Source organism: Agelaius tricolor, unplaced genomic scaffold, assembly GCF_023055355.1.
Source record: "Agelaius tricolor isolate 1412-34295 unplaced genomic scaffold, bAgeTri1.0.p SCAF_6, whole genome shotgun sequence".
In the NCBI taxonomy this organism is placed as follows: Eukaryota; Metazoa; Chordata; class Aves; order Passeriformes; family Icteridae; genus Agelaius; species Agelaius tricolor.
Genome location: NW_027269266.1, coordinates 21,733,194 through 21,748,777, shown reverse-complemented (window position 1 = coordinate 21,748,777; position 15,584 = coordinate 21,733,194). Strand labels below are relative to the sequence as shown.

Sequence of the window (15,584 nt, the reverse complement as noted above, 5' to 3'; positions counted from 1 at the left end):
CAGGTGAGGTAGACCTGCACTCAAATACCCAGTACAAGTCCAAAGTTGAGATGCAAATATCTGTGAAAAGTCAGATTTAACCTATCATTCTGCCTGGTCATTACACATCTGCAGCATCTCTGGACCCTGAAGCTCTGCCATTGTGGCAGTGAGAAGTGAGCACTCCTAGCATAGCTGCTCCCAAAATCAGCAGAATCTCAGCATCCCAGTTCTTGCTGTCGTTTTTTTTTGTTTAGCCACTGTGGAAAGCACACACTTTTGCTTTATGCAAAATGAGTGAATCCATTCCAGATTTGCTGAAATTCACGATGTGTCTCCAGAACTGCTGCTCAAGGAAGGTGTGCTTACTTTACCCTCAGATCTGAGCTGTAGCAGTCTCCAAAAGGCTATTCATCTTCCACAGTATGGAATTGTGTTTGGCTTAGATGTCTTTCTGAAGCTTTTTTCATTTTTTCTTTTGGTCTTCCTAAAAGATAGGAGACATGACAAAGTGAAGATGATGTGAAAATTTGAGATAGTACCTGGGCAACCAAGGGTTTCTGTCAATTGCACTGTCTCCAATGCATCTGAGACTGAAAGTTAAATAGATAATAATATGCCATTAGTCCCTAGGCATAGAAAATGTCAAGTAGCCACTCCTTAAATGTCAGATCAACAAGTGCAGATGCTAACAGTTGCCTTTTGATGGATTCTGTGCTATACTGCATGGACATGGCATATCCTAATGAACTTCTGTTTTACACAAGGCCTTCCACATTCATAGAACATTTAAGCAGCTCAGGTGTTGATATTTCTCTGTGAATATAAAGCAATCATATCTAGAAACATTCAAGGTGTCTCTCCAAGTTTTCCTTGCAGTATGCTTTTAAAAGGGTCAGACTGAAATGTGAGAAATTTGAGTATGAATTGCCTAAAAATATTTTTCAAAATCCCTCAAAACTTTGGATTCTTCAAAAAAGAATTCCCCTCAGAGGGACAGTACCATAATGTTTCCAAAACACAATACTCTCCCTGATACCATGCTGCCACAGCTACTTTCCTCACTGGGATTTGTCTGATTAAATGGCAGTGCTTCCTGTAGAGCTGTGTCTCAATCTGAGACAATTTACCTCACTCTAAAGCAGGTGGCTAGAACAGGTCAGGTGAATTAAATGCACAGTGCTCATTCCTCTCCAGGGACACCATCATCCTGCTCATCTATACCATGAAGTCAGACATGCCCTTCAATGACTGCTGTGCAGACCAGCAGAATTGCCCATTTTCAGCCATGCCCCTGCAACCCTGTGCTTCTTGAAAGTATCTAAGACCAAAGAGAAGTAGCCTGAATCAGAAGAGAAAAAAAAAAAAAGAAAGAACATCAAAGTGCCTTTACAGAGACAGTCAAACATGTGGAATAAGGGTATGGAAGAAGAAACAGTAATGACTTTCAGTCATGACAGTAATGATTTTCAGTAAGAGTTAAACATCAAGAGGCTTGGGTTAGTCATGCACATGACCTTTAAATTTAGTTGGCAGAATGAGCTATTGGCCAATAATAGGTCAGTTGTTTGGATAATTGAACTCCTTTGCTCACCATCTCACTGCTGAGTGGCTTGTGCTTTCATATACCAAATTGACTGACTTTTCTGGCATCCCCTTGGCCCAACATCCTTTGCAGGGTTGGCAGCTCTACCCAGCAGCAGGTCACCCCAGGAAAGACCCTGGAGCAGCATCTGAGTACATCTAGAGAATTAAAACACTCATAAATATTTAGGGTCAGACACATCTTACATTTGGACACCTGTTTTGCAGATATGTGCAGCTGACCTAGTCACCCCAAGCTAAAGGTAGACAAAATTACATTCAGGGTACTATCTAGCTTATTTTAGATATATCCTTTAGAATGAGGTAATTTTTACTGCAATTCCATCATCTCTATCATTATCTTTTGATTACAGGAGAGACAAATTTGTTGTCTATATTTAGTATCATAAATCCCAGTTGTATCATTAGAAAACTCCTGGAGCATTTAACTGAATCATGAGTGGATATATCCATTTCATCAAAGTGTACCTAGTCCCCAGGAAATGCTTTTGTAGGTCTAGATCTCACACCTCAAACATAAGGTAGGTGTACTTGACTGTTAGATATACTCCATGCAAACTTAAACTACCCTGGCTCAGGACTCAATGCGCAGAGCTCAGCCATGCCTGGATGCAGATTTGAGTAACCTCTGCCTTGTCCTGTCCTCCTGTGCCTGGCAGCTCTTGCTCAGGTGTCATGGTAGAGGACAGGTGCCTGGAATAGCAGGAGCTCTTAACCCTTTTTGTCAGGGATTGCCTCCCTCCACTGGGAGAAGGTGGCAGCAGATCCTCTCCAAATGAACAGCAGGTTGCACTGTCTTGTGCTATTTTTTTACGCAGCCCTGCCTTTGTTTTCTCTCCCTCTTTGCTGGCCTATCTGGTCCCCTCCATCAGCCAGGCTCATCTCTACAATGGCTCCCTGAAAAATTGCCTCACTCTGGCAACACCACTCAGAAAACAAGCTGATAAAACCCCCTGGGAATGGTGAGGCTGTTTTGCTTTGCCTCACACACTGTGTCACACTTGCCATCCTGCAGGTGAGGAGCCAGTGGCCACTGCACACTGAGACAGGGCCTGGTGTGCTCTGAGAACCCCTCTGGCCCTGCAGAGATCCAAACTATTGCTACAGCAGCCAGGACTCAGGTATGTGCAGATGTAGCCTCATTAATTCCTCTCCAGAATGTGTAAATCTGGGCTGGCTGCTTTGCTATAGCATGGACATGGACACATACGCTGTTAAGAATATCCCCTGTTGTTTAATTTCATATTTTGCTGTCTTGTAACAAAAAACCAGGGAGCTCTCTGAGAACTGTGTACATTTCATTCTGTAAATTGTTTAAAAGTATATTAAAACGTTAATCTTCTTCCAAACCCCAGTACGCCAGGTTTCTGACTGGAACACAGTTTAATGGATGACTCATTGCAGATACATTGTATAATGGTGTGATGTTCTGATAGCCAGTGATTTACAGCTACAATACTTAGCACAGTCTTGCTTTGGAAAAAACTTTTATTGCTTATTTGTGTAAGATATGGATACTTGGAATTTAAGAATGTTTTCATAGAATAGTGTTCTAATAGTGAGGGAAAAAACCACCATTTTTTAAGGCAGAGCAGTAATCAAGCTTGAAGCTACTCCTTTAAAATACTACGTTTAGAATGTTTGAGAATATATTGTATTGCCTTCAAACTGAATTTGAATAAATCATATCTGGCCTCCATGGCAAGCTGTAATCTCTCTGAGGAGGGTCCTTTGCTGCCATGCACTGGGGAGGTTTCCCAGAGGTGAAGAGGAACGAGGATAGTAAGGTCAAATATTATTTCCCTTTAAACAAAGAAGTGTACAGTTGTAGTGATGGCTCATATAGCTGGCTTGGTTTAAAATTGATAACCCTGGCAGCAAATTGATAACCTCCTCTCAGCAATTTATTTGAAATGTCGGTGGGAGGCATTTCAATGGATAGTGAGCTTTGGAGAAGAAACATTTCATTATGCAAGCTGAGGGGCTTTCCCATACTTGCTTTCCATAGGGCAGGCTCTCTGGAGTTGATAAGTACTGATGTAAAACAGAGATCTCCCAGCCTGCCACCCTGAGCTCCTTTACCCAGGAGAGCACTGCAGGAATGGGCACACATGGGAATCTGTGTGACTTTACTGTGCCAAAACAGAGTCAAGCCTTTTGCTCTGACTGAATTACTAGGACAACCTTCCTCAAACAATTAGCAGGTTTATTTCATATTAAATTTTGTTATTATCCATGAAAGTGGAGTTTTGGGGTTTATGCAGTTCAAGAGTTTTTACCAGACTCGCCCCAATGAGGGTAAGTGGTACAGTTAATGGTGCAGTTTTCTGTCCATAAGCTATTAACTAATAACCAAGGAGAGCCTTAACAGAGAAATGACAAGCACATGTGATGAGAGGCTGCTGGATTAGCTGAGGAGAGCACTATGCCAATTACATTATTGTGCAATTACAGGGTCCTTCATAGGCAGATGGACCTTTGGGACTCCTTTGGCAGGACTGGAACATTAAAAGTGTTAATAACATGCCAGTATGCCCTGCAAAACATCATAGACACCGTTTCTATCTCTTTCTTGTAAAAGGAGAGTAAATTGTTTTATTTCTCCTCTGGGAAATATTCCAGAATCCTTTTGAAGTGCTTTTGTTGCATATTGCAGCTGTGGTGTTTACAAGATTTCCATAACTCTCTGCAAGATTTGCAAGGGAGAGGAATATGACTGACTGTATTCCTATTGACCCCTTTTGCCCCTGAGTAATTAGGCCATGATAATTGCAGTCATTGGAGGTTGCTTTTATGAGGAAGGAAAATCAGCAGTAATGGACTCTTTTTTTCTTGGATGCTGTCCTGCAGATCTGTAGAGAACTTTTCTCAGTTTCTGTGCCCATCAATGCAGTGAAAACACATGGTCAGAGGCAGCCTCCTTGCTCACAGACTGGGTTTCTTTCCATGCTGCATTCTGCCAAAAGAGGTTCATTCTTGACCGATCTTCCAGAAGCACAAAAAGTTCTGCTTTTTTGAGGCTGACTTTGAGGGCTGGTAATTTTTTCCTGATAATTTTCCCACACTTACCCTTGCTATAGCCATCAACAGAACAGTGCAGGACAGTGCTGTCTGTTTCCAGGCAGTCAAAAAGTGGGATATTTGTTATTCCTTTGTTCAGGAGACCAACCTGAGCAACAGCTATGGGGCTGCACTATAAAGGACCTGCTATTTCCTCCCAGCCTGTGCTGCTCATGAACTAAAACCCACTAGCTTCAGTCACCTGCACACCAGGTTGCAGACTGAAAAGCTCATGACTTTTAACTCCCCTTGAGAGTGTGAAGGTGCTGAAATAATCCTTTCCTGGATTTCACGGTGCTGCATATTGTACAAGACATAGCAAGGACAGAGCCTCTGTCTCAAAGAACTTCCAACATAACTTTTGTCTTCAGCAGAAAACAAACTTCTTGCACATATTTTTATCTCAAAGTTAACAGTCATAAAATCCTAGATCTTGGAATGGTTTGGTTGGAAGGGACCTTAAAGATCATACAATTCCAATAGCCCAGCCGTCGGCAGAGACACCTTCCCTTAGACCAGGTTTCTTAGAGCCCCAGTCAGCGTGGTCTTGAACACTTGCACAAACAGAGAGTCTACAACCCCTCTGGGCACCCTGTGTGAGTGTCTCACCACCCTTATAGTAAAAATACTAGTCTTTATAAATTATAGATATCAGTTTTTATTGATTATAGTAAAGGTTTATAAATTATAGTAAAGAAAACAATCAGTTACAGAAGCAAATCTTCCACCTGTGCAATGCAAGATATCATCTTGCAGTTTTATTTTACTTGTTTCTGTAAAAATAAATGCTATATAAAACTTACTATTTTTGATATTTTCTCAATTAAGATTAATATACTCCAAGGTGTTGGTTGCATTTGTTGTGTTTTGTTTTTACCAATCCAATTCTTATCAGTAAAAAGTTCTCTTCTACTGAAAAATCTCTTTTACTTGCTCTGACCAAAGAAAAACAGTTTCTTTATTGTAGGAAAGTATTTCCATTGCATCACTTAGCCATAGCTAAAACTGCATTAGTTCCCTCATCCAAAGCAGACCGATTCTTGTTTCCCTTTGAATAATATGAATATAACATCTTATCTCAATGCACTGTTGTGTTTAAACTCCTTATAATAACTTGTTCAGATAAATTCTCAAATTAATGTGATGTGTGTGAAAGTATTAGTCATAATAATCCTTTATTCTTTGCCAAGGGTTTTCTTACTTCTCTAACTTTTTACATCAGAAGTTATTAAGTTCCTCAAGTCATTCGTTGTCTGCATGTCCATTGTTCTAAAGGATAAGTAAAATATTTCAGTTTTGAAGCCACAAGTCATAGTTCAGCTGGAGGGTACACAAAAGAAAGAAATGTTGGGAAATGAAGCAAATGGAACTTAGCTCTATAGCTGTCAGCAAATGTTTTTCTATGCTTGCACTTGTTTGAGCTACAGATACAAGTTCCAGCAAAGACTGGCTTGGTTCTAGTGGAAGGTGTGTTCAGTCAGTCTCTGCTCAGAGGGCTGGTGAGCAGTGCATACAGAGAAGGGGCAAAGAGGAGCAAGGATCCTCCATAGCCACCTTCCTTTCAGTTGGGCAGTATGAAACAGGGAAAGAATTAAGTCAAAATGACACACTTGAGAAGTACCACGGATTTTATTGCAGAACTCACCATCTCCTCTAGTTGTTCCTAGAGCCCAGGTGTCTGGATGGAATGCTGGGATAATTTGGCCCTGGGAAAAGCAGGACCAGCCCATGTAAATTACGCAGGCACCCTGAGTCACTCCCACTAGAGCCATGAGGAAAATGATGCCTTGAGCTCTCAGGTGGCCCCTCTGACCTCCAGGTCCTCCTTGGAGACCTCCATAAGAGGACACAGTGCTGGCCCAGCCCAAACCTCAGACACAGAAAACTGCTCTGATGGCTCAGGAAGTTTGCTTGCATCTTAGAGGCCCAGGTGCCAGCGAGGGCACCTGAATCTGTGTGCAGACTGAGGGAAGTGCCCGTCAGGCAAGGCAGCCCTTGTAGGGATGGGTGGTCAATAAGGGGAGAAGGGATAAAGGAAAGCCACCAGCTAGGAGGCTGCATTAAGTGTGGGCTAGGAAACAAGGCAATAAACATATTGACCCAGATCTCTGAAAAACAGTCCAGGGATGATATAAGAGCCTTAATGAACACTTTTGCCCACAGAAAATAAGGAGCAAATACATCTTGACTTACCATTTGTTTTGGTGGTGGTGGTAGTGGTGGTTGGCTCAGTTGGGTTGGGCGCAGTATACAACCCTTTTTGGACACACTTTTAAGAACTGTTCAGCCACTGTGTGGAAAAAAGATGTAATGGTCTGTTCTGTCCTGCATGGTGAGAAGAAAACATGAATTGCTAGAAAATAAAAAACAGTTCACACTAATCTTGTCAGAACCCTATATCCTAACCTATCAATAAACCTATATTTTCATAAACACCAACCTGCACTGCAAATATTGAAACAGAATGAAATGCACATATTTGGGCAATTAGGAATTGGGAACAGAAGGCGGTGGACTGGAGACTGAGAAGATTTTCTGATCCAGAGGGGCAGTCCAGACAAATGGAAAACATGCAGTCCCCTATCTGCTGAACTGCAAAAGTGTCTCTTGAAAGAGACAAGTGAATCCTAAAGACATCTTGTGCAGCCCAGGTAGTCAGCTTGGAAAACATCTGCAGAAGTTAAGGGAAATAGTTATTCTCCTGTGGCCACAGATGGTGACTGTTACTTTGCTATCACTGCTATGACCTCCGATTTCCAGACAGCATGTGGTGCTCCCCAGAAGAAGTGGGGAGCTTCTGTCAGCACAGCAATGCCTGCCACTCCTCCTGGCCCTCCTGGGTTGTGGTGACCAGGAAGTCCAGGTGGAGGACCTCACTGCTGTCCCTAAGAAAGCAAATGGACATGAGACCCATTCAGAAGAGGAGCAGCATTGTCCCTCACCAGCTGGCACTTCTGTAGCGGACACAACATGGTTCCCTCCACCATCTGCCCACTGATTCCCAGAAATGTGTAGCCACAATCCCTCCTCAAGGTCTCTGCAGACTTATCTGAACCATGCATGGGAACCACTTCACCAGCTCCATTTAGCTCCACATGTCAATTTGTTATTTCATCAAAATAGAGCAAAGCTGTTGCCTCACAAAGTGGCAATGAGAGTATCCCTGCTACCCTACAAAAAGAACCTCTGCTGCCACAAAAGCTTGCACTTTCCAAAACAATTCATTCAGAGCTGGGGGCTGCTTAAAGCGTAAATGACTTTGGCTTAGAAGACAGCCCTGAAAAAATTTAGAAAAGCTTGATCAAAAGCAAGTCATCGAAATTGGAGCTCAATGTTAGTCCTTTTCACAGCCCTCCTTTGACCTGTAGAGCAAGTGGTCAGATTACTGAGTTTTTAAGGAAATATTTAATTTTTGGCATTTTTGAAGTGCTGTTATCATAATTCTCTTTTATTTTGTGAGGACTTTAATTTATTTTAATTTAATTTACAGAATCACAGAATCACTAGGTTTGAAGATCATTGAGTCCAACCCACGCCCTAACACCTCAACTAAACCATGGCACTGAGTGCCACATACAGTCTTCTTTTATACACATCCAGGGGTTGTGACTCCAGTACCTCCCCGAGCAGACACTTCCAGTACTTTATCACTCTTTCTGTAAAAAACTTTTTCCTAATATACAACCTATATTTCCCTTGACACAGCTTGAGACTGTGGCCTCTCATTCTGTCAGTTGCTGCCTGGAGAAAGAGGCCAACCCCACCTGACCCCAACCACCTTTCAGGGAGTTATAGAGAGTTATAAGGTCACCCCAAGCCTCCTTTTCTCCAGGCTAATTTAATTTAATTTAATTCATTTAATTTAATTTAATTCCATTAGTTCATCTCATTTATTAAAATTTGAAATCCTTCTTACTGATAGGTACTGAAAAAAATCCCACAAAAACCAGAAAGAGCTGGGAATTTTTGTTACCCTCTGCTTTCTTATAGCCTAGCAGTAACATTTGTCTTTGCCTACTTAAATGCAAAATGCTGATCAAGTGTGTGACTTTCTCTCATTTATCTAACAGGTAAGCTGCAAAGTGCTGCAATTCTTTCATCAGTACATGCTGGGCTGCAACTACTTCTGGATGCTCTGTGAAGGCATTTATCTCCACACGCTGATCGTGGTGGCAGTGTTTGCTGAAGAACAGCGTTTGCACTGGTATTACCTCTTGGGCTGGGGTATGTATGCTACCTTCTGTAGCAGGATGGTCAGTACCCTCAGATTTTTGAATTCTTCTAGCACTTATGTATCACTTATGATCTAGTTAATATCGTTAGGTCGTAGCTTAAGACTGAGTTCTTGGACCTTTAATTTGAGTGCATATAGTTACATGGACTTAAAAACTTACAAAAAACAGCACAAGAAAAGTATTTTTTATTTGCTGCATGTTGGGATTTGCAGAAAGAAGTGTGCTTATGCTCTGTTACGGAAAGCTATTGGAAGAAGTATATTTCTATTCAAGAATATATCTTTTCTGAAAAAAATAGATGTTTATTTTTGTCACATATATACAAAAACATGAATGTGTGACAGTACCTATAAAGTATATTTTTCCTGGAATCAAGAGGAAAGATCAGTATCTGTGTCTCACAAAGTGAAGCAAACACAGCATACAAAGAGGAAGCAGAATTTCTCAGGAAGTGAATCCAGTATCAGATACATTTTGTCATATGCTGTTTTAAAGGAAGAAATTTGATTTTACCTACTAAGTAGGTAATGGCTTTGCTGTCAGGACTGCTTTTGTCCAACAGCATGTGGTCATATGCATATTGCCCAAGGAACCATGACTAGGTCTGGTTCTTCATCTCCAAATATGCATTCTCTTCTGTTTTCTGTTTCCCTAAGGGACCCCTTGCCTTTTTAATGGGTAGCAGCAGATATTTTTCCTTTGGACTATGTGGTCCAATAAAAGACCATATAAATGTAATCAGTATATTACAATTAATCTATTACATTTAAATCACTATTTTAAATCAATTCTGCATCAGTCTTGACAGAAAATCAATATCAAGAGCTTTTTTCCAGTTTGGCAACCATGAATCCCTGGCTTCATTCCAATTTCTGGTAAGGCAGCTCCCCTATCTTGAAACCACTGGTGCAGCAAAGCAGCAAATAATGGACCTTTACCCATTGTCCCACTGCACACACACACAATTTATTCTATATTTGCCATCCTCTTTGGTGAAGTTGTACTTTTTCAAGATTATTTCATTTACAGGAGGAAAATAGAAAAATAGCCCTATTGCTTAAATCAATAAAAATGAGAAATTTTTAGATTAGATAAGTGGATAATTAGATAACTAGGTAACTAGATCAGAGGAAAATTACCCAGTTCTATATGTTCTGAAGAAATTTTACACTATCTTCAGATACAAGTTAGGTATCCAATATTTGATCCTAAATGGGCAGTAACAGCAAAGTTATCCCCTGTCTGGATTTTCATTTTAAAATCTGATCATTTACTGTCCCCTTTCAATATAAGGCTCAGTGCTCGCTGGATACCTACATTAGATAACAGGAAAATTAACATGATTTTCTAGTTCATATACTTTGTAGTGTCAGATAGCAGACTCCAGGAAAATAATAATTTGTCTTTGATGGTTTTTGTTTGTTTGTTGGGTTTTTTTTAATGAGAACACCAGCATGCATTCTTTTTTCTTGTGAGAATGGCATCTTTTCTAAGAGAGGCACTTGTAATGGTTTTGGAATTATAAGTATGTGAAACATTATCATCTCTTAAATGAAGACAACCATCCTGAGGAGCCCTAAATCAACTTAGAGTTTCTGAACCATGCCAATCCAAGTAGCTGAGTCCTCTTGGAGCAAGCAGCTGTGCTATCACAAAAATCTCATAGCTCAGAATATTTCAATATAAAAAGTCTCATAGGGATGTGAAACAGCAACCCAATGTGACGAGTCATTTTAAACATTTGCTTCCAGACAAAGCTTTTTCATATCTCACAGAACAAGGCTTCCCAAAATAGTGTCACTCCACATCCAATTGTGGAAGAGCAATATGGCCATAGACATAATTTTTTTCTGGTGCCTTTCAATTTAGGCAGTGCAATTTAATGTACCTGTGACATCCAGCCTGCAATGAAAGGTAATGAGCCAGCTGTAGTAGCGCTGAGAATGGCACCAGCAGCACAGTGGGGAATTCAGTGAAGTTACCTGATAAGACACACATCAGTGTCTGCAGAGCTGCCCAAAAATAAAAAGGGTAGTGGCAGTGGTAACAGGGTGCTGATATCTTGAGAAGGAAACAGTTATAAAAAATGTACATAACTCTTGACAATGGTGTCTGCAGCCGTTTTTATGAGACTAGATGAATGCTTCCAAAAAAAAAAAAAAAAAAAGAAGTCATGATTAGCACCTCCTAACTTAAATAGAAATATTATTAATAGCAAAATGGTCTTATTACAACAGTCTGGTAACCCCTCAAGTTTGCATGAATCATTGTAATTCCACTGATTCCAGAAGGAGTAGCAACACAGTCTACCTTTAAACATCCATCTATGTTAATCAATGGACAGAGACACATTTCTCCAAAGGGCAATACAGAGGAACCAGAGCAGGCTGTGCTCTGAATTGCAATTCAAGAGATCAAGGCAAATGTCCAAAACAAAGTTACTCATTATTCATTGCTCTTGCTAATCTCTATTCAAGAAGATCTGGCCTACTTTATTTGGAAAACCACTAATGACATTTTTAAAATAGCTTGATAAGAAAAATAAAAAATCTGAGCAAATATAAAAAACATCTACAAAAGGTTTGAGGTGATTGAATGGAATCTGGCATGGGCAGATGTATTTCAAGGCTGATGCCATCAGCTGACCCCTTCTCTGGGAACCACTGTTGCAGATGTCATTTCTCATTTGTTATTGTTTCTCTGGGTCAGGAAATCACCAATAGGCAGGACAAGGAAACAGTATCAGCTGTGTGCAACAGTACAGTTCACTCTGGCTGCTTCAGGCAGCTTCACCCACATCAAAGTGGAAAGGGAATCATTTATTTGGACAGTGATGAAACCTTTAATGCCTTCCAAATGGTGCTGGGAATACTGACCTAATTGCCAGTTTGTGCTGTAAAGGACCTGGCATGACCTAAAGGGATGTGTCCTACCTGTCCCTGGGATGGCTGGGGACCTTCTCTTCATTATTCACTTCTCACCTACTGCAGGTGGGACTCATACATGTAACCATGACCCCACAGTCTTTGATGCTCCACTTCTCTGCTACTCTGCTTTTTGGCCCTTTACAAGAGCAACACTTAGCCCTAGAATAGCCCATCCAGCCTGCAGCTGGAAATCTGACCTTCAGAGGGTCATGAGCTTCTTAGCCTGTAATTAGCTAATGAAGGCTTTCCACAGCATTCTTGAGATTTGCTTTTGAGTTTGTTGAGCCAAATATCCCAGGCTAATGCATTTAGCAGAAGAAAAAACGCTATTTTACATCATATGGCATGTTCTACTTGCAATACTCCAGGCCACAGTTTTCAGCTGAAGAAGTTTTGCTATTAGAAAGGCCCCTTAAAAATTGCATTTCAATCTTCTAACAAAACTGGCCCAGGCTTGCTCCATTTCCCAATCAAAACTATTTTCTCAAGCTGTCAATCCCATGAGCTCACCCTGAGGTCATAAGCTCCTTTCTTTTTATTCTGAGCTTTTTGTTGTTTTGCTGTGCATCATCACCCAAAAAGGTAATTCTGCAGCCAGAGGCCTAGGAATCACTTTCTAAAAACATATAAAGAAGGCAATCCAGTTTGTTCTCCCACAGCTGCCTTGTCTTCCCAAGGTAAATTGCAATAAGAACTCTTTTTTTTTATGGCAGTAATCTTTAAGCTATTGCTTAAAGATGCCTGGAAACATAAGAGTGTCTTATTTATGTACCTTTGGACCTTGTTTTCACTCCCCACAATATGGTTAAGGATCCTCCATCTCTTCTAAATATTTTTATGAAACCACTAACATGTGAAAAAAACAGGAGCTATGGTCTTTTAATCCCTCCATGATTAATCATAGTGTCAATAGGATATTTTCACACATTTTAATTTGTAATTGTAGAATATCCAAAGCTCAGTAGAAAGGTCAGTGGTTCATAGAGAACAGGCAGCAGTAGCACCAAAGGTGTGTGCCAAGCTCTCTGCACAGGACAGACAAGGCAGCAGATCGTGTCCAGCTGTCTGTATGTGCAAGGCTGCACAGACTGGGCTCAGCACCGTGGTGCAGGCTCCCCAGTTCCAGGTTTCTAGACTATTGGAAAGGGATATGACATTTAAACAAGCTGAAGGGAAATGAAAAGGATTGGACCAGACTGTCACTCTCAGTGTCAAGCTGGAAATAAGAACCTGAGCTTTCTATTTTGTTAAGCATAGCATGTTGCCGAGCCCAGTGCAAATCTTCTCCCATCAGCTCCCTGTCAAAGACTCCTCTGAGGTGTCACAAATAAGTCTGGATATGTGGATTTATGGTATTCACAGCTCTTCTCCCTGTTGAGATAGAGCTGCATGGAGTGGGTTTGGCTGTACAGATGCTGAGAATCTACAGAACATATATAAATTCCCATCCCCCAAAAACCTCCTGGCTCCAAACACTTTCTCATGCCATTGACTCCAAAAGAGAAACTCTTCACTCTGTTTATTGCTCCATAATCTGGCATGTAAGTCAATGTGCCTCTCTCTTGCTCAACAGTTACTTACATGACTTTAACAAGTGTCCCTGGTTTCCTGAGAGAAGTCTCCTCTGAGAACAGAATGATCCCTACATCCTTCCCACACTCCCTGCTCACACCCTTCCCTGCAAAAGCCACAGTAGTACAGGGGTGCCTGGCAGCAGCTTTGAGACACCCCAGGAGAGCATGGTCTGTGGTTTTTGCTTCTTCTTTTTGGCCTGCCTTGAATGTTAATCCCTTTTGTATCTCATCATTGAGGTGTTGACAGGATCTGGGTATGATGGAGCAAGTTCTTTCCTGAAGGATGTGATTTCACATCCATGTGTTTTGTGAACAACAGACTTATTAGTGTTTGACACTATTCAAGCTAAACAAATACCAAGACTGATCTATAACCTTAATCATTTCAGGGTTCCCTTTAGTGCCAGCATCCATTCATGCAGTTGCAAGAGCCAGATACTTCAATGACAAGTGAGTAGAGCATGTGTTTTTGAAGGAATTTAGCATTATTTAACTATGCAGCAAATTTTATTCAAGTTAATAACAAATCTTAATGCTGTATTTCTCCTCCAGCTGCTGGATGAGTGTTGACACACACTTGCTTTATATTGTTCATGGACCTGTAATGGCAGCTTTATTGGTAAGAATATTGTTTGCTATCAACAGTATAAATATTTTAAAATGATACTAACCCAAACAAAATAGAACCTTCTGTACTATAAGTATTTTGGTCAAAACCCAGAAGTAACTAGAGGTTTTCTCTACTCAGTTTTATAAAGGACAGGCTCACAACACTTTTTTCCTGTGGGACTTAAGAGGAATACACTGCATTTATGTGACATCAATCATTTAACTGTGCCTTGGCTGGGGTGAGCTGGTTGCTCAGCATGGGTTCTTCTGGCCACTGAGCTGGTATGTTCCAAAGGTAGGGAGCTAAAAGAATCCAGGGAAAGAACTCAAACTGTGCTGTTTGAGTAGGAGGACAAGATTCCAAGATTCCATTCCATTGCAGCTTGGCAATGTGCATACATACAGCATCTGGTATGCCAGTCCTGCAGTCAGGCATGGTAACCCTGACCTTCCTGACAGGTGCAGAACAGGTTTTGCCCAACCCAAGCCCCAAGCTCATGTCATTGTGTCACCCAAGATGCACTTTCATCTTTTTATCTGCTCTTACTTGCAAACACCTGCACGGATGTACCTGCAATAATTGCCTCAGAGATCAAACAATAGTACAGTGAGTACTTGGAAAACTTTGAATAAACAACTTTCCATATAATAGCTGGGAAAAAAAAGTCTTTCTACCCTTTCTGGAGAAGCAGTCTTTAACATCAGCTATATGAAATAGCCCATCCTTCCCTGCCTTATAGGCAGTCTGTTGGTCCCATAGAATCACATTTATTGTGGGTTTATTGCTTCAATCTTGACGGTATCTGCTACTGTAATGCCAATTACCATCTGAGATAATCCATTTGACATTTATTTTTTGTCATTGTGATCCCAGCCTTTATATCTTGCCACAAAGAAAATATAAGCAACTATTATGGAAAAAGAGCAATCTTTAGCTATTTTCAAAATAAGATATTATTATTTCTATATTGTGCTTATGTCATTTCCAGTCTTATTTTTCTTATGAAGACGTCAATGTCTACAGTATGTCCTGCTTGATTTGCTACAAAAAATCCCATAGTGGCAGACTGATTCAGAAGAGCTGAGGGGTTTTAACTTTGTAAAGTCTTTCTTTGACTTTTTACAGTTACTTTCCGAAAATCTAAAAGTGAAGGTTAAGCAGAGTGAGTGAAGTCAGAATAGGATGGAGAATAAGGTTTAGATTTAATGTTGACTGGGACCTCAGAAGTAATTTATTATTCCTCTTTTCTAGTAGAGCACAAATGTAAAACAGTTGAAAGGTCTCTAGGTGTAGTTTAGAAGTGATGAAATGTTTTACCAGAGCTTGCTGATTCACTGTTCTGAAAAAATTCAACTGAAATTTCTGGTATAAATATATATATGTGATTTGAACTCTTGAAATATCTATGGAAGTTATACACTTACATCCTTATTTCAAAAAATTAGCAGGAAAAAGAAAGTCTATTAAAGTTCCAAAGAGCCAGTGCCTGATTTTACTGTAGCAGAAGGGAAAAAAGTGATGTGGGTACACTGGAGACCAAGGGTTCTGTGATCCAGGGATGTCCACAGGGTAATCACTGAACTCATTACCAGCC

The 15,584-nt window shown here is 40.6% G+C and overlaps 1 protein-coding gene across 3 annotated transcripts in view; it reads left to right on the top strand.

Moving 5' to 3' along the window:
* CALCR (calcitonin receptor) overlaps nt 1-15,584 on the top strand; it is a 161,974-nt gene that overhangs the window by 127,960 nt on the left and 18,430 nt on the right. For all 3 annotated transcript variants that reach the window (XM_071429008.1, XM_071429009.1, XM_071429010.1), the window contains exons 8-10: nt 8,715-8,868; nt 13,770-13,830; nt 13,933-13,999. In XM_071429008.1, coding sequence (XP_071285109.1) covers nt 8,715-8,868; nt 13,770-13,830; nt 13,933-13,999 — 282 coding nt within the window. The remainder of the gene's footprint in view (nt 1-8,714; nt 8,869-13,769; nt 13,831-13,932; nt 14,000-15,584) is intronic.